This window comes from Harpegnathos saltator, unplaced genomic scaffold (genome assembly GCF_003227715.2).
Source record: "Harpegnathos saltator strain DR-91 unplaced genomic scaffold, Hsal_v8.6 scaffold760, whole genome shotgun sequence".
NCBI classification, from domain to species: domain Eukaryota; kingdom Metazoa; phylum Arthropoda; class Insecta; order Hymenoptera; family Formicidae; genus Harpegnathos; species Harpegnathos saltator.
This window is the reverse complement of record NW_020230605.1, coordinates 66,485-88,812: the sequence shown is the minus strand read 5'-3', so window position 1 is coordinate 88,812 and position 22,328 is coordinate 66,485. Positions and strand designations below refer to the sequence as shown.

The window sequence follows — 22,328 nt, the reverse complement described above, 5'->3', positions numbered from 1 at the left end:
TCTCTCTCTCTCTGTCTTTCTCTCTCTCTCTCTCTCTCTCCCCGCTGCCCTTCGATCTCGATCGTGAACGCCATTGCCGATGCCTCGTGAAATCGCCCTCGCTCAAATGTGAGGAGTAAATCGAGTGATGCGTGTCAAGGTGGTGTATGATCCGCCGACATGCACAAGATCCATCGGCTTCGTCGTACAACGAGCGAATCATGCATATGGCGGCATGCCAATCGCGTCAGGTGTTTAGTTATGCGTCTATGTGAGAAACACGCCGATCAACAGGAAACGTGCGAACAAGAAACAGTAATCACTGGCCTGTGTGGCGTTTCCTTCTAGTCTGAACTATCGTTAACAAGGCAAGTGAAGCGCGCGTGCGAGAGTCAACTGATAAGGTAGAAATCAAACACGGTGCTTTCCGGGGAAGCTCTCTCTCTCTCTCTCTCTCTCTCTCTCTCTCTCTCTCTCTCTCTCTCTCTCTCTCGCTCTCTCGCTCGCTCGCTCGCTCGCTCTCTGTCTCTCCTCCCGGCGAAACGTGTCTGACGCGGGACGTGACGCAAACTCAGTGCGAAAAATAGATGGATGCATGCAGAAGAAGAAGAAGAAGAAGAAGAAGAAGAAGAAAGAAAAAGAAGAAGAAGAAGAAGAAGTTTGCTCGATAAACACATCGGCACATGTACGGGTTCGCTCGCGATCGACTTGGTCACTTGGTCGATCCGTCGTTCAATAAAGAGGGCGCGCTTCTGGCTTTTTTCGGCCACCGATAGTGGCCTGATAAGCGCGTCTGATTCACGCGCCAAGAATGCCTCTCGATGCACGTGTAATCGCCGAATAACGCCGTCCGACGAACCGTGATCCGAAAGGATGACCGGTTCACGCGCTGGGCTCACTGCAAACCAGAGTGTGTTATTTTGACGCGTATAAGCTGAAGCTTCCTCTACGCTTCTTATTTTGTCTTGTCTTAAATCACGCTATTTAACGCGTTCAAGAGAACTGGAGGGTCAGATTGAAAAGTCTGAAAAATCGTGCTTGTTTTTTGATAACATTTTGTGACGAACTGAATAAATATGCAAGAATGAAAATTTTTGATACATTTATATAACATATGAAGAGTGGAAAAATTTTGTTTATTAACAAATATTTATATAAATATATGTCCACTTAAATTTTAAACGCGTTTCTCTCGAAATTTTATTGTTCAGCTTCTTGCAGTGATTTCTCCGAGACTGAGCTTCGTATCGATTTGAAATTTTAAAGCAATAATATTTGTTCATCTGGCTCTCGGGTGAACCATGGACAACTCCGTCAAAATATTTCATTGCGGGATATTAAATTTTTTATTGTAAAAGAACTGAAAAATTTGAATTTTTTCCTAATAATAGCTGCCTGCCATTTTGTTAATTTTGTTCGATTTTTTTTTACAGTGCTTCGCCGGATAATGATAAGCCTCCTTAAGATTTCTAGCTAAAATTCGCTCTGATCGGACCACCGAGAGCCGAGGTATTATTGCAAAAACGACAACTTGAAAAACAAAAAAAAAAGAGAATATATTTCAGCTATATATCTCGTATATTTATATGAGTATTTGTTAATGAACAAAATTTTTCTCCTCTTCACACGTTGTACAAATATACCTAAAATTTTCATTCTCGCACACTTATTCAGTTCGTCGCAAAATATTGTCGAAAAACAAGCATGATTTTTCAGCAATCTGATCCTCCGGTCCCCTCAAACGCGCGTTAAGTGATACATCGAAATGCATCAAATGACGTGATTTCGGACGACAAGAGACGCGTGAAGAAAGCTTCAGCTTTTCAAAGCGTGTCAAAATAACACACTCGGGTTTGCAGTGCTTACGCCCTCGAAAGTTTCGCCAGCCGCCGGCCGATCACTTTCTCGGCGGGAGGCCGAGAAAAACTTCCGAGCACGCGGACGTGTCGCGCGCACGATCAGTCGTGGATCGGCGCCGGCGAAAACGGAGCGGTAATCCAGTGGAGAGAATCCGCAGAGCGGACTCCCCGAATGTATCCCCGACGAGCTCTCCGCGGCTGCCTGCGAGCTGGATCAGCGCGCTCGCACGGCTGGCTCGCTTGCGACGTCGGCCTCGCATCCGGTGGACGGGAAATCGATCCGACCAGGAGGACCTTCCCGGCGATACGTATGCCGTCCCCCTCCCCTCCCCCCTCCCGCCCCGCCGCGTATCGCCGATACGGGGCACACGCGGTGATCGCCAATTCGCCGATGGACTTCCGCGCGCGTGTTGTAAGCGGCGTCCCCGCAAGGGAGTCGCGTATTGATTTTTCGCGTGGATACTCGCGTGTAACGTCGGGGTTAACCCCGTTTCTCGACGTCTAATTTTTCGCCCGACATCGGCCGACCCGACGTCACACAACAGAGGCTCGTCCTCCGGCTGATCTACGATACGAGAACGTTTTCAGCGACACGGCGACACGGCGCAGGCGACGCCGCAGGCGGAATGTACTCGCGACCGGCAGATCGAGACCCACGAGACGCGCGATAAGGCTCGCGATTATCGAGGTTACGCGCGGTCGATTGTCCGCTATGCAAGACGTCTTTATTAATACCGAGGGTGTACGGCTCCTAGGAACAGAGCTGCTCGTAGTACACGTTGCATCTGAGGGTACACATACCCGGGACGTATTTACGCCATTGTTCGCGAATCGAAGTGGTAATCTCTGTGTAACTACAGCGGGATAATTGAGTTTTCCCGTCTCGGGTACCCGGTAACGCTTCTGACTCGACAGATCTCAATTTGGCTGCGGTGATTGCACGAAAATTGCATGAACCTCCGGCTACGGCCTCTCTCAGACTGTCACGTCGCGCCCATCGAGGCGCTACATCTCTAGTTTGAAAAAAGCGAGCGCGTTAATTTGGTAGCTGAGGGCTGGGAGGGGGTTGTCAAATTGCCGAGCCGCTTCTCTCCGCGTCATTTATTATACGCTCCAACGTGTGACAAAGTACGCGCGAAGATGAGGCTACACATTACGTGCACGCGTTCTTAGGCAGGAGAATTTCTACGTTGCGCCACTTTACGCTCCATTTTAGCGCGATATTTTCCATCAAAGTGGCTGACATAAAGTCAGCTTTCAAGTCAAAGCCAGGTTTAATGCACGCCTTTGAAAGTAAAGACAAGATTGTCGGTTCAATGGGAAATCTTATCGCGCGTGACAGTCTATTTTTCTCTCTCTCTCTCTCTCTCTTTTTCGTATCTCTCGTGACTATTTTTTTCCATCACCAACTCGTACAGCATCGATCCAGCGCGCTTCGACCGTCATATGACCGCCGTCGAAGCAGCTGCTGGCTGCTACGTCCCCGATCAGATAGCGGCTAAGGAAACTGGCGGTCGTTACAGCGGGAATCGGGATGGGTGGAAGGTGGCTCGCTTTTGCTCAGTGCGCTCTTCAGAAGGGACACGAAGATTCTGAAGAACGAGCACGCGATCAAAGTGCACGAAGAAACTGGTCTCTCTCGTTGGTCCCTAGCACTCATCGTTCCGCGTCGACGAAACGTCACATTGAAACGTTGAAACTCGGTTCTAAGTAAGAATTTGAAAGATCGTCAGAGCCCTTGAGAGATCGTTAGAGCCACCGATAATAATTGATTCGTCAAAGTTCCCTCGAAACGTTATGTAAGCCGCTTCGGGGGGCCGCAGCTGCGAGGTTCCCAGAAACTTCGGCAACGGGAACGATGCCGTTTGCATGCATCATTCAGGCGACGACATCTTCGAGCATAGACGCGATCGTGAATCCTGAAATTTCCTGAAAAAAGCGCGGGAGAGGAAAGCGCAGGAGGAGACAAGTGGCGAGGATCGACCGCTATAAATCACGGTTCGCGCGACAGAGCGCGCGCGCGCCAGCGAGCTGCTCGTAGCTCGTGATCGAGGATCCTAACCCGCGACTGGCATTGACGTGCAGTAACCCTTATTCCACGACGTCTTACTTCATTCGGGGAACGATCGATCGCCCGGCATAACCCCGTTTCCCGATAGCCAACCGTTCTCTCGCGCCCTGACAAGCTGATGCTTCGTCGCCGAGGAGGCGACGAGGATCGCGCTGTCGCGAGATGACTCGTTTGCTCTCGAGACATCGGTGATGTTGCGATCGATCTGGCGCACCAGGTCCGACCTTCGGTCGCAGCACGCCACATGACTCAATTGCGTCGTCATCTATCGTCGTCACTGATCACGGTGCGTCGCCGGAGAACTTCCGTCGTCGCCGTCGCCGTCGCCGTCGCCGTCGTCGTCGTCGACGATGATAACGAGATCTGCGCGCGTGCACATCGCGGCTTACCAACATGATAACCCGCGGAGCGCACTCACATGAACGTCCATACAGAGGACGTATCACAGACAGATAGACAGATAGACAAAACAGACATACAGACAGAAGGACGAACGGACAGACGGACAGACAGATAGACAGACAGACAGATAGACAGACAGACAGACAGACAGACAGACAGACAGACAGATGGACAGACGGACGAACGGACGGCTGGATCGATAGGTCGAAGTGGTCGAGAGATTTCTGAGAAGGGATGGTTCGATGACGAAGGCGGACAAAGGGCAGGTGGGTGTAGGCGGGCAAGGATAGAGGGAAAGAGAAAGAAAGAAAGAAAGAGAGAGAGAGAGAGAGAGAGGGAGAGAGAGAGAGAGAGAGAGAGAGAAAGAGAGGGAGAGGTCTAGGACTCACCTCTGCGTTCTGCGCGGGTCCCGCTGCGGGCTACGTGAACCGAAGAAGAGTTGCAGCTTCCACGCGGTCTTTAAACGCGATTAGCACGACGACGGGGCCCCGACGGGATCGTGAGTGCTCGGCGATCGGTTGAGCGAGCGGTCGCGCCTCTCCTCCTCGTAGGGAAACGAGAGAGTCTCGCGTGACTCGGATCGATCGCGCGTGTCGTACGCGACGATGACAGCTGAATCGCGGCCCGATCGTCTCTTCCCGATAACGCGTCGGTCTCTCTTCTCGAGAACGTTACGTTACGTTACGCTACGTGACGACGTGACGTGCAAAGACGGAGCACCGCGACGAGACTGACGTTAAGGAGCGCACAGTGTGTTCCCAACGACGTTGCACGATCACCATTGGCTCGAGTGCACGGCTCCGACTACGGCCTGGTCAATGGGAATGCGCGCTGCTTTGTGCGCGGTGCACACTGGATCGAACCGGTTACGGATAGACTGCCGACATCTGGTCATGGACACTTGTACCCTGCCTGCCTGCCTGTCACCTACGTGGAGAATTGCCCGCTGGGGCTGCACACAGCAGAGGGCGACCTTGGCAGTTCAGTCGGTCATTTACCGAGGGAACTTCAAAGGCGGTCTTCTGGTAACAGTGGCGCCCGGACTCGAAGAAGAGACGGCGCGAAGCGAAGCGAAGACCAGCTTCGTGTTTGCTCGTGGGGTCACACCGACGCTGCAGGAAGCCGTGATATCAGACTGCTGCGGCGCGAGTGTCTACGCGAGGCAGAAGGTGGAATTGCTGTGACTCTCTGCGCGTTGTGGTCTGCAGGTTTGAATGTCGAAGGCCGCGAGTCTTGGGCCTTGCCGCACGCCAAGGGGTGGACGCGCACCCTTGCTTGCGGGCGAGAGACGACGACTATAGGCTATAGAGACTCTCGCTGTAGCACGACTTGTATCGATTCATGCTGATGTTGACGCGTATGAAATGCACTCGTCTTGTCTGTTTGGTTCTTCGACGTCGACGTGTGTGTCTGTTGATTTTTAACACTTTGACTATGCTTGAGTCTTCAGCAGCGGCACGCGAAACGCCTGGCGCGAGAATTTTCCGGAGCTGCAGGCAGCTCAACGTGAATACGGCCGAGGGAATTTGCATGTTTCCTACCCGGCGTGTTAGCACTTAAGCACTTAATATACGCTTAATATTATGTAAGCGGGATTGACAGACGCGAGGAATGCGCGTAGGAATAAAAGAATGCGCGCCTTTGCTTGCGCATTTAATCGTGAAAGAGCAGTCGCGTCTTCGTGCATGCGAAACATCTGTTCGACACCTCGCAATTACCTCGCGACGTCAAGCGCAATTCAGAAATTCAATTGCATTCCCGAGCACCACGTTCCATCGCCTACCCTCGTCCAGACCTTTTGATTGGCTCCCGTTTACTCTGTTCCTCAGATTAGCCCGCAAGAGCCCGGGGATCCTGTCTAAGCGACTGTCTCTCGTAATCGAGCCGGGCTGAGTAGCAGAAGAATGGAACAACGAACCGGAAGTGCTCTCAAGAGGGTTTAAGAGGCGCTACGTTTTATGGAATTCAGTCGGAGGCGAGCGAGCGCGCGCACAGCAGAGAGAGAGAGAGAGAGAGAGAGAGAGAGAGAGAGAGAGAGAGAGTGAGAACGAGGAGGGGCGGGGGGAGAAAGAGAGATTAAATGCGAGGCAGACGAAGGCTGCGATGAGATCTCCGCGAATGGAATCGGTGCTCCGGAATTGCTCTAGAAACGTACGGAGCCGAGGAGAGAGAGAGAGAGAGAGAGAGAGAGAGAGAGAGAGAGAGAGAGAGAGAGAGAGAGAGAGAGGGATTTAAAATCGCGAACCTCTCTATTATCTCGGGGCCCTCCTTGACGACACCGCGGAGTAAACGAGGACGTCTTCCGCTACGTCCATCCCGGCAACTGGATAATCCGCTTCGTGGATTACCGTGGCGGGGCTGCCTTATTTATGTCCGGTTAAAAGGATCCTAACACACACTGAGCGTAGCATCGCGCGATAATTCAAAGAGATGACCGCCGTACGTCATCCTGCCACCATTGGCATTACCGAAAAATTGTAACAGATTTGCGTAGACGTTTTTACGACGAGCTCCTTGGAAATGTCTCTTGATATGTTTTCCTCCTTCGTTCCTTCGCAGCGAACCAAGTTCCCGCGTTCGTTATTCGAGCGTAATAATCAACATCGCTGGAAAATCCTATCGATATATTCGCACGAGGAGCGCAAGGAGGCACGAAGGATATAGGAAGAGGGCGCGAGATATCCAGAAAGACGCACGTCGCATCTGTCTTGTATCCGTTTATGAATTCCATTGATGCGACACGACACACACTTTGAACTGTCGTCCCGCCTGCTTCCACTCGCAACCACCGCTTTCGAGCGCCGCTTCTTACCTTCGGAATCCTCTCTGCAGGGTGATGTATATTTTCCCGAGTATATTTATCATAAAAATGTATATTTATGTATATTTCTGCCACTCCCCCGCCGCTCGGTTATGTAATACATACACATATTGTTACCGCACGTCACCCCCCCCCCTCCCCGCGGGCGTTACCCTCACCGTCGGACTCGCCGCGTATGTATATACGCAAAGGGTGCTTTATAATACGCGCGGAACGTAGCGGACATATTTCCCCTGTATACTCCCCCTTGCTGGTATGCGGTATTCCTTCGCGACAGAAGGGAGCGGGTCCTTTGTAGAAAAAAACTCGTCGGGGGCGGTATTTAGTCTGTCAACCGCCGTGACGAATCGCCGCAAGGAGGGTCGGCTTTAGAGCTATATGGGATATCCGGTTATGCTTCGTGATAAAATTTAAATGCGCTTAGAACGAAATGTGTGTTACACATTCCATACTTGTATCACTCGAGCGATATGATATGATGTAATCACGAGTACATCCGAGTCGAAAGTTTCGCTCCGCACTGACCCTGCGAGTCCCATCTTGAACTTGAAGAACCAGTGGAGAATCTCGAGGTGTAACAAGCGGCTATTCTACTTCGACATTATGGATAGTTACTTATTTAGTTTCTCCATGTTTTTAGACTTGAAAGAGGATCTGCTAAGACCCAAAGAGTAATCTTTTGAATTTTGTGCTATATAAATATTTTTAGAAGATAAAATATTTCTAAAAATATTTAATATATGTAGGATATTTCATTTTAAGTGAGCCAGACAAAAATTTCGAAAAATATATAAAGATACTAAGAAACGTTTTAGATAAAAGTTGTATGGTTTTAAAGGGGACACAAAACAACTATAGCATTTTGTTTACAGATGGCGTCACTTTGAAGAGTAATGATCAGTGAATATCTCGAAAGTGGCGCCATCTGTAAACAAAATGATATAGTTGTTTTATGCTTTTTTGAAACCATACAACTTTTGACTGAAACGTTTCTTAATATCTTTTATATTTTTCGAGATTTTTGCCTGGCTCATTTAAAATGGAACACCCTGTATATTTAATATTTAATTGTCTCGAAACGTTGACACGTTAAAAATGAAACTTATAGTTCAAGGAACATTATTAACGGTTCTGTAGATTCAAAATTTCGACTCAATATCCTTTTACTCTTGATAACTTTGTCAAACGTTCGTTAAATCGGAAATCTTTGACGCAATAAACGATTTGATATATATATATATATAGTATTATAATATACGATATATTGCCCGCGTCTCAGTAATCTTGTATCCTGGCTTTACATATCTTGGCCTTTAGAATTCTGCTCAGTTGTGACATTAACACTCACGTAGATATAATTCAATCCAAGAAAACACACGTATTAAATAACGAGATTCCAACGACAACCTGATTAGATATTAAGAGCCGAAAGAATTGCGATTAACGCGCACTTCACAGCAGATCGAAACGCAATTAGTTACTATTATTGCCAATTAGAGAAAGACGACGCATGAGAACTAAATTTTATTAAATTTAACCATATCTCTCCCCTCCCCCCCCCTCTCTCTCTCTCTCTCTCTCTCTCTCTCTCTCTTCTCTGTCTCGAATGTTCGGAATGTTTTGTTGACGTTACGATCTTCCAGCCGTCGAATGTACACATCACTGTTCTTGAGCGGCGACGGCGATGAGTGATTGGAGGAGGAATTTCTGTTGTTTCTGCTGTATGTTTAGTAGCCTCGTGCGTTGCGTACTTTCCCCTTCTCTCAGTCATTACGATTCGAGTCGGCGAGCGACGCACATATACCGCGACGTGTACTGACACGTTATCATTCCCGCCGGATCTTGAAATATTTAATACAACTCTCGTCAGTATCGCGTTAATTAACACACGTTTCGATCGAGTCGTATCTAGTCGTGAGTGTTAGTGACAGTGCCACGAGGGAGTGTCGGCAAAGCTACATCGGAGCAGCCGGGAGCCAAGATGCTGGATGGGAGAGTCAGGATTTCAGCGAAGCAAGCAACGATAACGAGCATCATACATTTCTAGGTACCAAATTATTGATAAACGCCAAATTATTTATAAATGAAACTTCCGATTTTGATGAACGTTTGACGAACTTGTCGAAAACAAGGAGATTACCTGAGTCGAAATTACAAATCTTGTGAGTCTTACAAGAGTAGTTGCGTGTGTCTCTAATAGTAATAACAATCTCTTTGAATCTCACATATCTTTCATCTTGATTTTATCAACATCTAATTTTCGATGTCTTCCATTTAGATGTTTATCGTTATTACGGTATTATTTTGTATCGATTCGATTGTATCTAAATTCACAAAAATTCAATCTCTTCAATCTCTAACGATATACAGCATTATTGAGCACACAAATGCTATTCTTTTTTTTTTGCAATTTCATTTCAGGTACCTATTTTGGATCTCCAAGACTTGCTGAAATCTTCAATAAATAAAAAAATATGAGAAAACGTTTATAAAGACTATAAACTATTATTATCCATTTACCCATTCCTATCAAATTATTTAATCAGATTATTTAATATTTTCTTATCGCACATATTCTATCTGCAATCAAGCAAGATACATAAATAACACATACATTACATGTTAAAGTAAAATTATATAAATTACATACAGATTATATTATACAAAATACAAATTTTTTATATGGAAATACAAAGAAGTCTAATGTGCATTATAAAATAAAATGAAGAAAAAATGAGGATTAAACACTGGTAGAATATATTGAGGTAATTAAATATTAAACAATTTTTGAATATTTTAAGCTCCAATATGGAGATAATTGGGGTGAGTAAATATGTAACATTGAATTGTATGATGTTACATTTTGAAAATTTCTATTTTTATTCAATTTATTTTTGTATTACAAGCAGAATATATTAGAACCGTACTTTCGACTCTGGTACATAAGTACAGAAGATATCTGAATATAAGAAGATAGATTTTCAATCTTTGGATATAAGTTATAACACAAGTAAATATAGTTTTAGATATATTACTTTAGGTATGTTCGACTCGGAAATCACTTTTCATAACCTTCTTTTCACAACTGAATATATCGAAGTTGCTGAATGTTTAAATATATAATTATAAATGTGCCACAATATACCCACGAGTGATCTCGAAAAATCCTCGTCGCGTATCTTTACGAACCGTGAATCGATTATATATTCAACGATCGTTATTGCTAAATTATCACTAAATTCGATTTTCCGATGTTCGCGGGAAATAAGATAGTATTCAACACGCGATCTTCGCACGAGACAAAGAAACGGCCAAACCCAAGTACTCGAGACGTGACAAAAAACAATCATTGTACACACCGCTCGCTCGGCGAGCGCGAAGCACGAACGAGCATCGCTTCTGTTACTCGCGCTTAATAGCGCTAGTGTAGCCAACTTCAGTTTTCTCGCGCGCGAAACGGTCGTTTGCCGTCGATCGAAATCGCTTTTCGTTTTTTCGCGGATTCAGCTCGTCCAAAGTGATTCTCGCGTGCAGATGAATTTGCACGTTGCTAGTGCCAAAGGTAATTACGTCGGAAAGTATTGTTGGTGCATTTAATCGCGAGTAATATCGTCTGTCGACGACACACATAGTAGTCCATCGTGTCGCGTCGTGTTAGGTTATGTCGTAATAATGCCGGCGTTATTGCCGGTTAATTCCTCGAGCAGCGGTAATTCGGACGATTAGTGCGATGAGTCAATAGGTGTGTGGTAGCCTCTCGGCCGCGTATATTCCGGGAATAGTCCGTTGTCCGCTCGCATCGTGTAATGCGTCGCGTCTTTCTAGAGCTTTCGGTCGCCTCGCGTCGGTCGGTGAATGCGAATCACGAAGTGATCGTGATCTGAAGATCGCTGCGTAAAGAGTGATCGAATGATGCTCATTGTGATTCGTGCTCGAGATGCAGTCAAATCTCGCTGATGTATGATCAGTGGCAGTGTAACTGACTGTTTTAGTGATTATAATCAGGTGATAGTGATCAAGCAAGGATATAATCATTGGGGGAAAAAGGATAGCGGCAGCGACGGATCAATCGATAAGTAAGTTCGTTTACCACATCGGAGTAGGTATTTGCATTATCACCGCGTCGCTACGTGTAATATCCGCTAGATCGTGTTGGTTCTCGTCCATTGAATTAATATGAGATATCAGGTCCTTCAGTGTACTAACAACAGCACACACATGTACACACACACATATCGCACATCGCAGAGAGCTATAATGATATTTGCAGCGCGTAGTAATTTGAGAAATTAAAACGAATCGTGTTCTCGGAAGGTAATGAGGCCGCTGAAGAATTACGTCCGTTACGAGGATCCTTGCCAACGCAGTACCGACGTTGCCGTATTCGTCGTCGTGTTTGGCGAGGCATTCGCGAGCGGGTAGCAAGGCGCGCGATTTGGAATTAAAGACAATTGGGTTGGAAGTACGGTGCGCTTACAGCGAAAAAAATTTACATAATCGCGATCGTAAGGCAATACCCGGAACCGCCATTACGAGCACCCATGGGATCCTAACCCCAGAGAAACAGGTGCAACCGGTCTGGGATACAACGTGCAACGCGTTACGATGCTTTCCCCGTGGGCGCTCTTCGATAAATTCGCCCACAGGATCTTCCTTACGGGACACGAGAGAGGCGTGCTGCCACGCCATGCCCGAGATCGTTTAAGGGGAAACGAAATTTCGGTGAAAATGTAACGTCGCGAGAAGTACGGTATTGCCTTGAAGAGCTTAATTATGACCGCGCGCGATATGAAAATGCGCAGCTGTAACGATATTGAATTATCGATTCATGAAGTTTTCATTGTTTTAACTATACTCGCGCGCTCTCTCGTTATACGCGCTTGATGATATCCCAAGGAACTTTTCCCAAGTAACGTGAGTTATCACTTCTCTTCTCAAGTAGTAGGGTCAATGCGTATAATAACATGATAGAATTTAATTGAGATTTATGATAGGAGAAAGTCCGAACATTCTCATTTCGTTTGCAACGCGGTCGAATCTTTCGTCCTCCTTTTGTCCCGCTGAAATGACTGACACATGTTAATCCTTTATAACTATTGCTCATGGTTATCGAGTAACCACCCAGTCGCCTTCTGACTTGAAATCCTACAAATATTTCACACGCGATATTTTCATTTCAAACAAACATTGGGTATATTCCCATTGGGTAAAAAATTACATCGGGCCAAACATTTGCAAGATGCAAAATTTCGACAAATAGTCGCGGCGAGACTAAGCCGCGGTGTCTAACCGTGTTATCGGTCGCGCTCGCCGTATCAACGTTACCGCAAAGTTTCCGTGGAAATTTAATATTAATACGCAATTTTGCTCACTGTCTCGTAGAGACGGCCGCGCGCACACACGTGTCTCCAGGAATTTAATATTTATGTGGGTATAACCCGGAGATACAAATGACGATAACGTGCTCCTTTCTCGCCTTCTTAAGGTGCGCGAGATACAGTCCGCGTCGAAACTTTCCCGGCTTCTTCTCGACAGTTATTTTTTCAAAGTCGGACAAAGACGTAGCGCGCCAAAGCCGCGCTCTGCCCGTTATCGCTCAGAATTTTATATCGTCACACACGCGGCCAGCTCGGCGCTTACGTGTGTGAAGCTAGCATCTCAAATGTTAGAATCTCACAAATACACGGTATATTATTTGGCATCCATTTGCTCGAATCGATTCAAGTTATGAGGAAAATCGGTAGAAATCTTCGGGGGGCTGCCAGAACTCTGAAGAAATTGAGCGATTTTCAAAAAAAAATTTTCTCCTAATTGCTCTTATTGTGTCTAATTAGGAGAAAATTTTTTTTTTCGAAAAACGGTCAATTTCTATAGAGTTCTCGCAGCATCCCGAAGAGTTCTATCAGTTTTCCTTATGACTTGAATCGATTCGAACAGAAATGAAAGAGTTCTAGCTCATCAAAGTATCGTCGATGTCGAATTTTCTAAGAGAAAAATTTTTTTCGAAAATCAGTCAATTTCTTCAGGATTCTGGTAGCATCCCGAAGAGTTCTATCGGTTTTCCTTATAACTTGAATCGATTCGAGCAGAAATGAAAGAGTTCTAGTCATCAAAGCTGCCATCAAAGTAGCACAATCGTGAAGTTGGCCCCCCCATAACTTTATTTCGTGTTTTGGCCACTTTAATCAACGGAACTTTTGTTTTTTATTGATAGAAAACTCTAGAATTCTTTGGGGGGCGATCAGAACTATGCTCATTTTCTTCAAATTTTCAAAATGGGGGGCTAACTTCACAGACGTGAACTTTAGCACATCAGAACTATTGACAGAATGTGTTTAGACTATAGAACTCTGTGGAATTTTACTTCTCCTCGATTATATATTCGAGATACGATTAGATGCTGTCAGGTGTATCGGAGGTTAGCATCTCATTTTTTTTAATTAAAATTTTTACGGTAAATTCATCGGAACTATTGTTAAAATCTATCTGGAACTGTGGAACTATGCTGGATGCCAAATAATATACCGTGTATTTGTGAGATTCTAACATTTGAGACGCTAGCTTCACACACGTTCGGCTCTTGGCCGTACCGCCGCACATGGTGATCTTTTACTCTTGAAAATCGCCAAAGTAATTTGTTTAGAGTATCCCGTATACACGGGCTATATGTCATAGCCATGGAATAATGTATGAGTACGTTGAATTATCTTCAGCTGTAGCGCCGCAGCATCCCGTTAAAAAATTCATAAATGATAATGTATTCCGCGTTTTATGCATTACAAGGCGGGGAAAAGAAATTAAAGCGAAAATCGTCTGTATCAATGAGATACGTTCGTTGCTCGGCGTAAACGGCAATTTATGCATTTGCTGATTCGCATAATTGGCGGTCGCGTAATAACGCAGCGTCGCGTAGCGTTGCTTCTCTTCGAATTGCGAGAGACGTTCCCGAGTGACGAAAACGAGCAACGTCTGATGATGCCCGTTTCTCGTGGAAATTTCTCCGAGAGATACGTGACCGAGGCGCCGCGTCGCGTCGCGTCGCGTCGGTAGCCGAATTAAATATGAACCCGTTGCCGAGAGGGTTAACGAGCGTCGCGGAAGATCGGCGGCGTGGGTGTTTGTTGCGTCGAGGCGCGCGCGAGATTGTATTTTACGCGCGTTTTGTAAATCTCGCGCGGCGGGCACAACGCTTCGCGGTTGTTCCTTGTGATTTGTTTGACAGCTAAAATGCGCCCCCGCAATGAGATACCCGTTTGATCAAGACGCATTCGCGGTCTCGAGCGAACGGCGACGCGCCATGAGCGCGTTACCGCGCTGGAGGGTGGATTCTAATGGAGACAAACGCCACCGGTACGACCTCTTCCTCTACGCTCGTTGCCCACGGTTGCGCGTAATCATTCCGCGCTTTTACCCGGAATGTCCGACTGAGAATATTCCCGACGATTTATGGCGAGTCACGAGGATGATCGCGCGCGGGACTCGCGCTAATCGTATCGGTCGTATCTCTGAAATTCTCTGAAATATTCGCGTAACATTGAAGATGTACAATGAATTGTTCTTTTTTTCTCCTCTAGAGAATTTTTACAATGATTTCGGATCGCTTCTATCCCGTCGTATCTGCCCAATCATTTAATTCACTAAAACGTGATTCCGGTTATGTATCGAGGAAACGTGACGGACAGATTAGGTGCAATTTTATAATTTATTATGCAATCCGTGTCTGAGTAATCGTGTAGGTGTGTATATTTAAAAATTCTGCTGATATCATGCGCATGGGAGAATTAGTTTCATTGAGTTATCCTTGGCATAATTTCATGGCATAATGAAGCCCTCCGAATTCTATTTGTTTCCGTCGTATTAAGCGATAAATGATTGCTTTACATCTATTGCACGATAAAGTATGCGAAACGCATAGATGTAAAAGATGAGTCGATGAACTTCCTGTATCGATCGATGCTTTTTGCCGCATATCAGTGTTGCTATAAAAAATACACATAAATCCTGTCTGACGAGATTATCTCACTAGACGATTTCTAAATGATCTTGGGAATGATATGCGTCGCGCGCGACGTTGCATGGTTACTTTTACAGAGAGTTTGGTAAGCAGATATTACAATAGCTCGTCGTTTGACTATTGTTTGGCTATTGTAATAAAAATGGCACATTTACTGTTTTACTATTTCGTAAATTAACGGAATCGTGAACAATATCTTAACAACGGTCTCGCTGTGAAATTGCTCGAATATATATTTTTGTAATTCCATTCAGATAAAAAAGTTTCAAGCAAAAAGTTTCTTCTATAACTCGAGAGATCGAGCAAATTGAAACCGGGACAACCTATGTCTGGCCGAATAAATATTCTTTAACGTTATTCTTAACTAACATTCGCGGTAAAATTTCCAAATTATGTATCGGTGTCGCTCGAAAAGTCACGTGCCGTAGTTCGGTGGATCGATTAATTTATTCACACGGAGCGTTTCGGTACATCGCGACGCTTCTTCGTCGACGGTGCAGTCGCACGAGTTGGAATCGCGATGGAATTACGACGGCTTTTAAAAGGACGCGTATTCGCATAAATAATTCATCGGGTACGATTCCGCTAGACCTCGCGTGCGCGCGCGCGCGCGCGCGCAACGGTGGCGTCATGCACGTGGCAAATCCTTCCTAGCGAAGTTTGGAATTTGTACGCACAATTATGCAAATACACATCGGTATCCTCCTCGGTCGCCGGGCTCGTCGCTGTGTGTTAGGCTGCTGCGCGGACCCGCCTAAACCTTCGCGAAAGCTCCGCTCTCCGCGCTAGGGACTGCTGTAACGGCCGACTCGCGCGATTTCGCGCAAGCTTGACAAATCGAGCACGCACCGCCTTGAGAGCGTGGGTGAATAAGTAATCATTCGTACACGAACATCCTGCAGAAGGTTGTACGAAAGTACGAGGAAGAGCCGTGAGGAGGGGAATGGAGGAGGGAGGGTGCGAAGGGATTGCTAAGGGCAAAACTCCGAACAAGTTGGCGGAAATGTAATGAATCGACAGCGATGTAGGACTTTGATCCTGTTGATGACGCAACGGACCAAGGTCGAAGTAATCCATCGTCCTGGGGCGAATATTGCGACGCGGTGCAAATTTCGGCGGTCCGAAAGTCGTGATGCGTGTAAGACGAGAATGCGAGGATACGAAATCGTACGGACGACGCCACGAGGCAGAAAGTCGAAGGATTTAGAAACAGTATAGTTTGCATTTTGACATAATCGGCATTTCAGGCCGACCGGGCTTGCTGCGTAAATTCACGAATCCTTTCTACCTTACTTCCGCGTTTCGCGCGACTGCGCATTTTGCATTTGCGATTTTATTGCGCGCTTAATCTCGCTTGTTTATTACTCGTAAATTTTCCACTCTACACGTACGCAATGTGCGTTTCTCCGGAACATTGTGCATATTGCAGGGAATTATATAGCGCTGCGACACATTAGCTGGACGTGTGACGGAGTTTCGCGAGAAGTATACGTCTTACACTCGCGAAAGTAGCGGGCGACTATTGACACACGTGTGTTTCTAAGTAGCATTTCTACCTAAGTCCGTGACGGAGGTTCTTTAAGTACATTTAAGACACAGCAGAAATATAGAAAGATGAGTAAAGGTTTTTCCTCACAGAATTTGTGGATCACACACGTCTTGATCTTCCTCGATATACTTCGCGCGCGCGCTATATTTTAGACATTTCAGACATCTCAAATGAAATTATCCATATTTTATTGCGGTCGGTTTCATGCATGAAAAGAGATCATTGAATATTTATTTGATAAGAATATAAATAGTCATACACACACATACACACACGACACGTTCGGATTATACTTTTAAATAGTATCGCTTGCGAACGGTCTTCTGACAGTCTCTCTCACAGTCTCGAGGATCAATCAAAAATAAATTGGTAACTCTTTGGTTGGTAGTTCTTCTCACGAGCGAGAATCTCGACGGAATGTCGAAATAGCGATGAGCAGAAAGGTTTATTCCCGGTAGCTCGGCAAAATGACGTTAAATAAAGCGTCGATTGTAAAGGGAAAAAATTGAAGCGCGCTTCCTCGGTCGACAGGGTCGCGGCAGAGTCTCTCGCTGCGCGGTGCAAAGCCTTCGGGCTTAGCGGTTTCATCCGGGCTTCCTGTTCGCGGTAAATATTTAATGGCGAAACCGATGGGATTTGCCGATCAATGTAAACCCTCTTTCGCTCGTCCAGCTCCTGGAAGGAAGAGCCGCAGGGCATCTTTTGCTCCTTTTGCCGTCCCGCGGGGGTGGCGCGGATAGGGCGAGCGGGCTCAGGAAAGCAAGTTCACCTACCAATTTATTTTCGAGCAAAGGGAAAGAGCTTCGCCACCAAAGGTCGCCGCCGCCGCAGCCGCGATGCTTTTTCGAGGTTGGAAACGAGAGATGGTGGTCTGTATACTGCGCGAAAGGACCGCGCCGTCTCGCGATCTTGCTTTCCTTGGGATATTTCGGCTCACCGACTTTCCGTACGCCCGAGTTACCGCCGCGGCCGTTCCGATCGAAATTGCCGTTAGGCGTTACTTTTAGTCAGCATTTGGGCAGGGCATGATGTACGTACATACATAATAATTTTGGCAGAGTTTTCGTAGCGCGCCGAGGTAGAACGTGAAAGTAGACCGCGCGAGAGAGTACCGAATTACGTAATCAGACCGGACAATTGTACAGACGCGGCGAAACCGGCGCGGCGGAGCCGCATTCGAAGGAGACTGTTTCTTTTTTAGGACGTTTTAGGACGATTCCAAGATAGCTTGTTGTTGCTCGAGAATGTTTTTCTTCGGTAGGTTTCTTTTTGCCGACTCGCTCACTGAGCGATCGGCAATACATGTAGTATTTCGGCAAACATACACTAGGCGTGAGATCTCGTCTGGACCACACGCGCTGAAAGAATATACGAGCGCCGTCGTCGAGCGGTTGCGGACTCGCAACTGCAGCAGCCACGTCTCTCCTCCTCGTTCTCTTTCTCTCCTCCTATCCCTCTCGAGTCCGCATATCCGTGCCGTTGCATCTCGCCGCGGCAGACACTGATCCGAACAAATGGCACGCACGTGCATGCGTTGAGGAATACCGAGCGAGGAATTCTACGCGAAGGTGCACGTGAACGACGTCCAGAACGAGACCCGGGTACCGACACGTTTTATCCCGGGCGTTCCTTCTCGAGCACGCTGTTTCATTAGGAGACGAGTCGCGGCGCCGCGGCGTGCTTTCATTTCGCCCGACTCGGCCACGGTTTTGTTTCATTTCAAATGTTACGGACGCTTCCACCTTTCCCTATTTAGGTAATAGAAAAACCGCAAATGCAATTTAGAAGTTGTCAGCTTGCCATGAGCTTCGAGCGCGAGCTATTCTTTTACTGGCGTTGCTACCTTCAAGACGTAATTAAGTGTATTTTTTCTTTTTTTCCTTTAAAATCTCGAATTATACTTGCGATTTCCGCTAAGCCTTGAGAGAGAGAGAGAGAGAGAGAGAGAGAGAGAGAGAGAGAGAGAGAGAGAGAGAGAGAGAGAGAGAGAGAGAGAGGGAGTTGGAGAGACTCATAGGCATTTTTTTAATCATTTATGAGTTGGAAATTTCCAAACGATGTGAATTTTCATCGTGTGGTCAAGGGAGTGCAATTACCGTGGTAATTAAAATAAAACTTTGCAAAGTTTCAAATAAGACAGAATATTGTAGAGAGGAATCTTATTTTGCAAGTGGCGGTTTGAACTTCACACTCTCTCTCTCTCTCTCTCTCTCTCTCTCTCTCTCTCTCTCTCTCTCCCTCTCTCCCTCTCTCTCTCTCTCTCTCTCTCTCCTGTTTTTCCTCTTTGTAATTTTAACTTTATAAGAAAATCATTTGTGGGGCGAGTGTTTTCTTACAAAGCTGAAATTACAGAAAGCGTAGCGTGGCTGAAACCGCCAGTTGCTAAATGGAATTTCGCTTTAATATTCCGTTTCGCGCGAAATAGCAGGCAGTTTTATTTCATTTTATTTAGATTGCTATGGTAATTTCATTTTTTCGCTCAAGTATTACATAAGCTGCAATCCAAACTTGGAAATAGTTAAAACTTGAATCGTCACGTGTAAGCGGGACGGATTATAATTGCAAACAACAACAACAAGATAAACTGTTTTCAAACAGAAATAAATTTTTTAGCTTTGCAAATAACGGGAAAATGTATGCAAGAATATATGCAAAATATTTCTTCGATTTAAATACACTTTGTACGTGTGGAGTTTGTGCTGTGTGTTGGATATTACTGTGAGTTTCCAATACTGATAAGAAATGGATTTTCAGCGCGGAATAGAGATGGAGGTTTAAGCGTTAAGATAGAAGGCGATAAAAAAATGTCGACATTTAAGATACATAAACATTTCCTACGACTTGAGCGTTCTATTTTTTCTGTCTCGTTACAACAAAGTACGCGTTTTAATTTTACCCAGTTTGTATAAATCTTTATTTCATTTTGGTACCCGATAACATTTTTATCTGTCACATAGATAAGCACCATACTCAGTATACAATATGCGGGTTTAAAATTTCAGCATTGATAAATATCAAGGTATAAATGGTGAAAGAAAAATAAGCGTATTAAAATAAGAGTAAAAATAAGAGTATTTCCATGGTCGATAGTTTCTGATTGTGTAGACGTCTGTTAGAAAATTAATCTTCCTCCCTCAAATTATACAACAGTTTCGCCCGACGATTATGCAAGCCACATGTTACGAGTCATATCGCATTTACCGTGCGATTAGTTAATTAGTCGATCGAACAGGATAATAGCTTAGCGTCGAATTATTCAATATTTCCATCCGACTAAATCCGCCAGTCGGAGCTGTTATAAAGAGACGCGACATGACGATAAATCCGAATATGCTTCTCTCAATTAATTCGGCAAATGTCGCTACGTATTCCTGACAAACGAGAAAATTCTGTCGATGCCACAACGTTGAATATTACAAGAGATCTCGATATACCGAAATTATCGGTCCGCGACGTACCGCAATAGTAACGCGATCTTTTCGGCATCTCGCGCGACGCGACTGGAGCCACAAGCCAATCTATAATAAGATAATCTCGTCCTCCTTCCCGCGGGCTTACTAACTAATGTACCTGTGACATTTCGCGTCGGTGACTATCGCCTTTGAGGGCCGCAGGACGAAGGTACCGTCTTCTCGACGTTTCACCTCGGTGCTGCGATAAACCGCAATCTCATTCTTCTCGGCCGTCGAGCTCGTCGGGTAGGCGGAGGTGATAGACATGGAAATACCATCGTCGGGCGAGTGATAATCCTCTCGCGGGCACCAAACCTTTGGCCTGGTTGGCCTGGAGTACTCCGCCAGTGTCCTCTTAATCATCCTTCTTTTCACTCTATCCGTCCCACGCGCCTTGGCGTTTTCCCACTCGCCTGCGCGCGCGCGCGCACGCGCGCGTTTGAGAAACGAGATCCCGATCGCGCCCGTCGATCCACGCCCGACGATCAGCGACGATCGATGGGCCCCGTCTACGGTCCACTGCGTCCGAACGATCGATGCGAACTGCGGCCGCGAACGGTCGCCTTTTACGCGAACTCGTCGACTAAACACATCGTCGGCCTGGCAAATGGCACAATTACGACGGGAGGGCCGGCCGGCCGGTCGACGTCGCGCTGCGATAATTTTGTTACGACGAGCGAATAAAAGCGACACCGATTATACATCGGACCGCACTGGGACCCACCTTGAAAACGGATTTGTAAAGACCGGGGGATTTGCGGGACTCGCGACCGCGTGCGCGCGCGCGCGCGCGCACTACTAGAAGAGAGACGTGGAGAGAGGAGGTGGAGGAAACGCGCGTTATCCGAGCTTTTGTGGCGCACTGGCCATAGTGCGCGACTCCGTGCAAAAGAAAATTCTCAAGGAGAAGCCCCCTCCCTCTCTCGCTTTGTATCGCCGATAGCGCACTAGTCCGATCGCGACTGTGCTGTGGTGAAAGGAAAATCACGCGACGCGGACGCTCTTGGCGAGTTCTCGGCGTTTGTCCGTCGGTAGCGCGTGGTACGCTCGTCACTGAAATAACTCGAGGACTATCCTTATTCGTCTGCGCGTGCGGCAATAAACGATCGGTCGCGACGCTCCCTCCGCTCCTCGGCTGGAATTCGATTACAGTTTAACGCTTCTTCTCCCGCGTTCTTTGCGCACTCGCGAGCGCGAGGAAGAGAGAGAGAGAGAGAGAGAGAGAGAGAGAGAGAGAGAGAGAGGGAGATCTCGTGTGAGACCACCTCGACTCTTTTCCTCGAGCCGACCTCGTCGTGATCGTGCAGATTCTGTTCTCCGTAACGAAGAGACGCGTTGTCGCCGTCGCAAAGATGTCGAACACGATCTCTCGTGCACGAGCAAACTAGCAAGCGAGCGCGCGAAGTCAAATCCGCGTGTCGAGTTTGCGTCCCTCCACTCTTCTTCTTATTCGTCGCCTCTGCCCGGCTTCCTCAGATAAGCCCTCTTCGAGTTTACTTCCTGCAGCATGCACGACTTCGTAAACTGCTCCCCCGCGGAATCCATCGCGGCGGCGTTATCGGCTCGCGGGCGCGAGTCCTTTCCTGCGTTTCTTCTTCTTTTTCTCTTCCTTTCTTTTTTCCTTTTTACTCTCTTCTCTCTCTCTCTCTCTCTCTCTCTCTCTCTCTCATCCCCGCCCCGAATTCAAAGGGAAGTAGAGATGTCTAGCGGAGCAGCGGAAATATGAACACGCGCGCGCGTTTCAGGTTGGCGCCTCATGTTACGCGCGTGGGAATTGCAAATTCCGCTGACGGTCGGAAGAGGCGCGTAGCCGAACGCGCGCGCATCGAAGTAACCAATTGAAATGCTCGCTGCGTTTCCTCGCGATCCTTACGATGCCTCCTTCTCGCGCCAGACGCAAAGATATAGTAGCCGGGGGAGGCGAGCATAAAGTACGCGACGATATATGCCGCGAGGTGGGTGCGAATTTATGCCCTTATCCTGCCGCTCCCTCGAGCGCGCGAAGCGCGCTGCGACTCGCTGCGGCACGCGATGATTCTAGGAAGTTGCGCGCGTACTGCTGCTCTCTCATCGGGAGATCGTCGATCGGCCGCGCGCATCCTCGTTTCATTTTTCCGCGTCGTGCCCGCTCCGTGAATGGCTCCTAGCGAAATGGTCCGCGCGTAATGATAGTAGCGGCGC

The 22,328-nt window shown here is 46.9% G+C and overlaps 1 protein-coding gene across 8 annotated transcripts in view; it reads right to left on the bottom strand.

The window, feature by feature from the left end:
• MESK2 (misexpression suppressor of KSR 2) overlaps nucleotides 1–20,601 on the bottom strand; it is a 49,393-nt gene extending 28,792 nt beyond the window's left edge. For 5 of the 8 annotated variants that reach the window (XR_850457.3, XR_003114067.1, XM_011155065.3 and 2 more), the window contains exon 1: nucleotides 4,701–5,119. Coding sequence is in view for 1 of the 8 variants with exons in the window: in XM_025306181.1 (XP_025161966.1) it covers nucleotides 20,266–20,510 (245 nt within the window). In the remaining 7 variants the exon portion in view is untranslated. Of the gene's footprint in view, nucleotides 1–4,700; nucleotides 5,121–20,265 lie in introns of those variants that run through there. The other 3 variants (XM_019845262.2, XM_019845264.2, XM_025306181.1) reach the window with 2 other exon arrangements.
• Nucleotides 20,602–22,328: the final 1,727 nt, after the last annotated feature.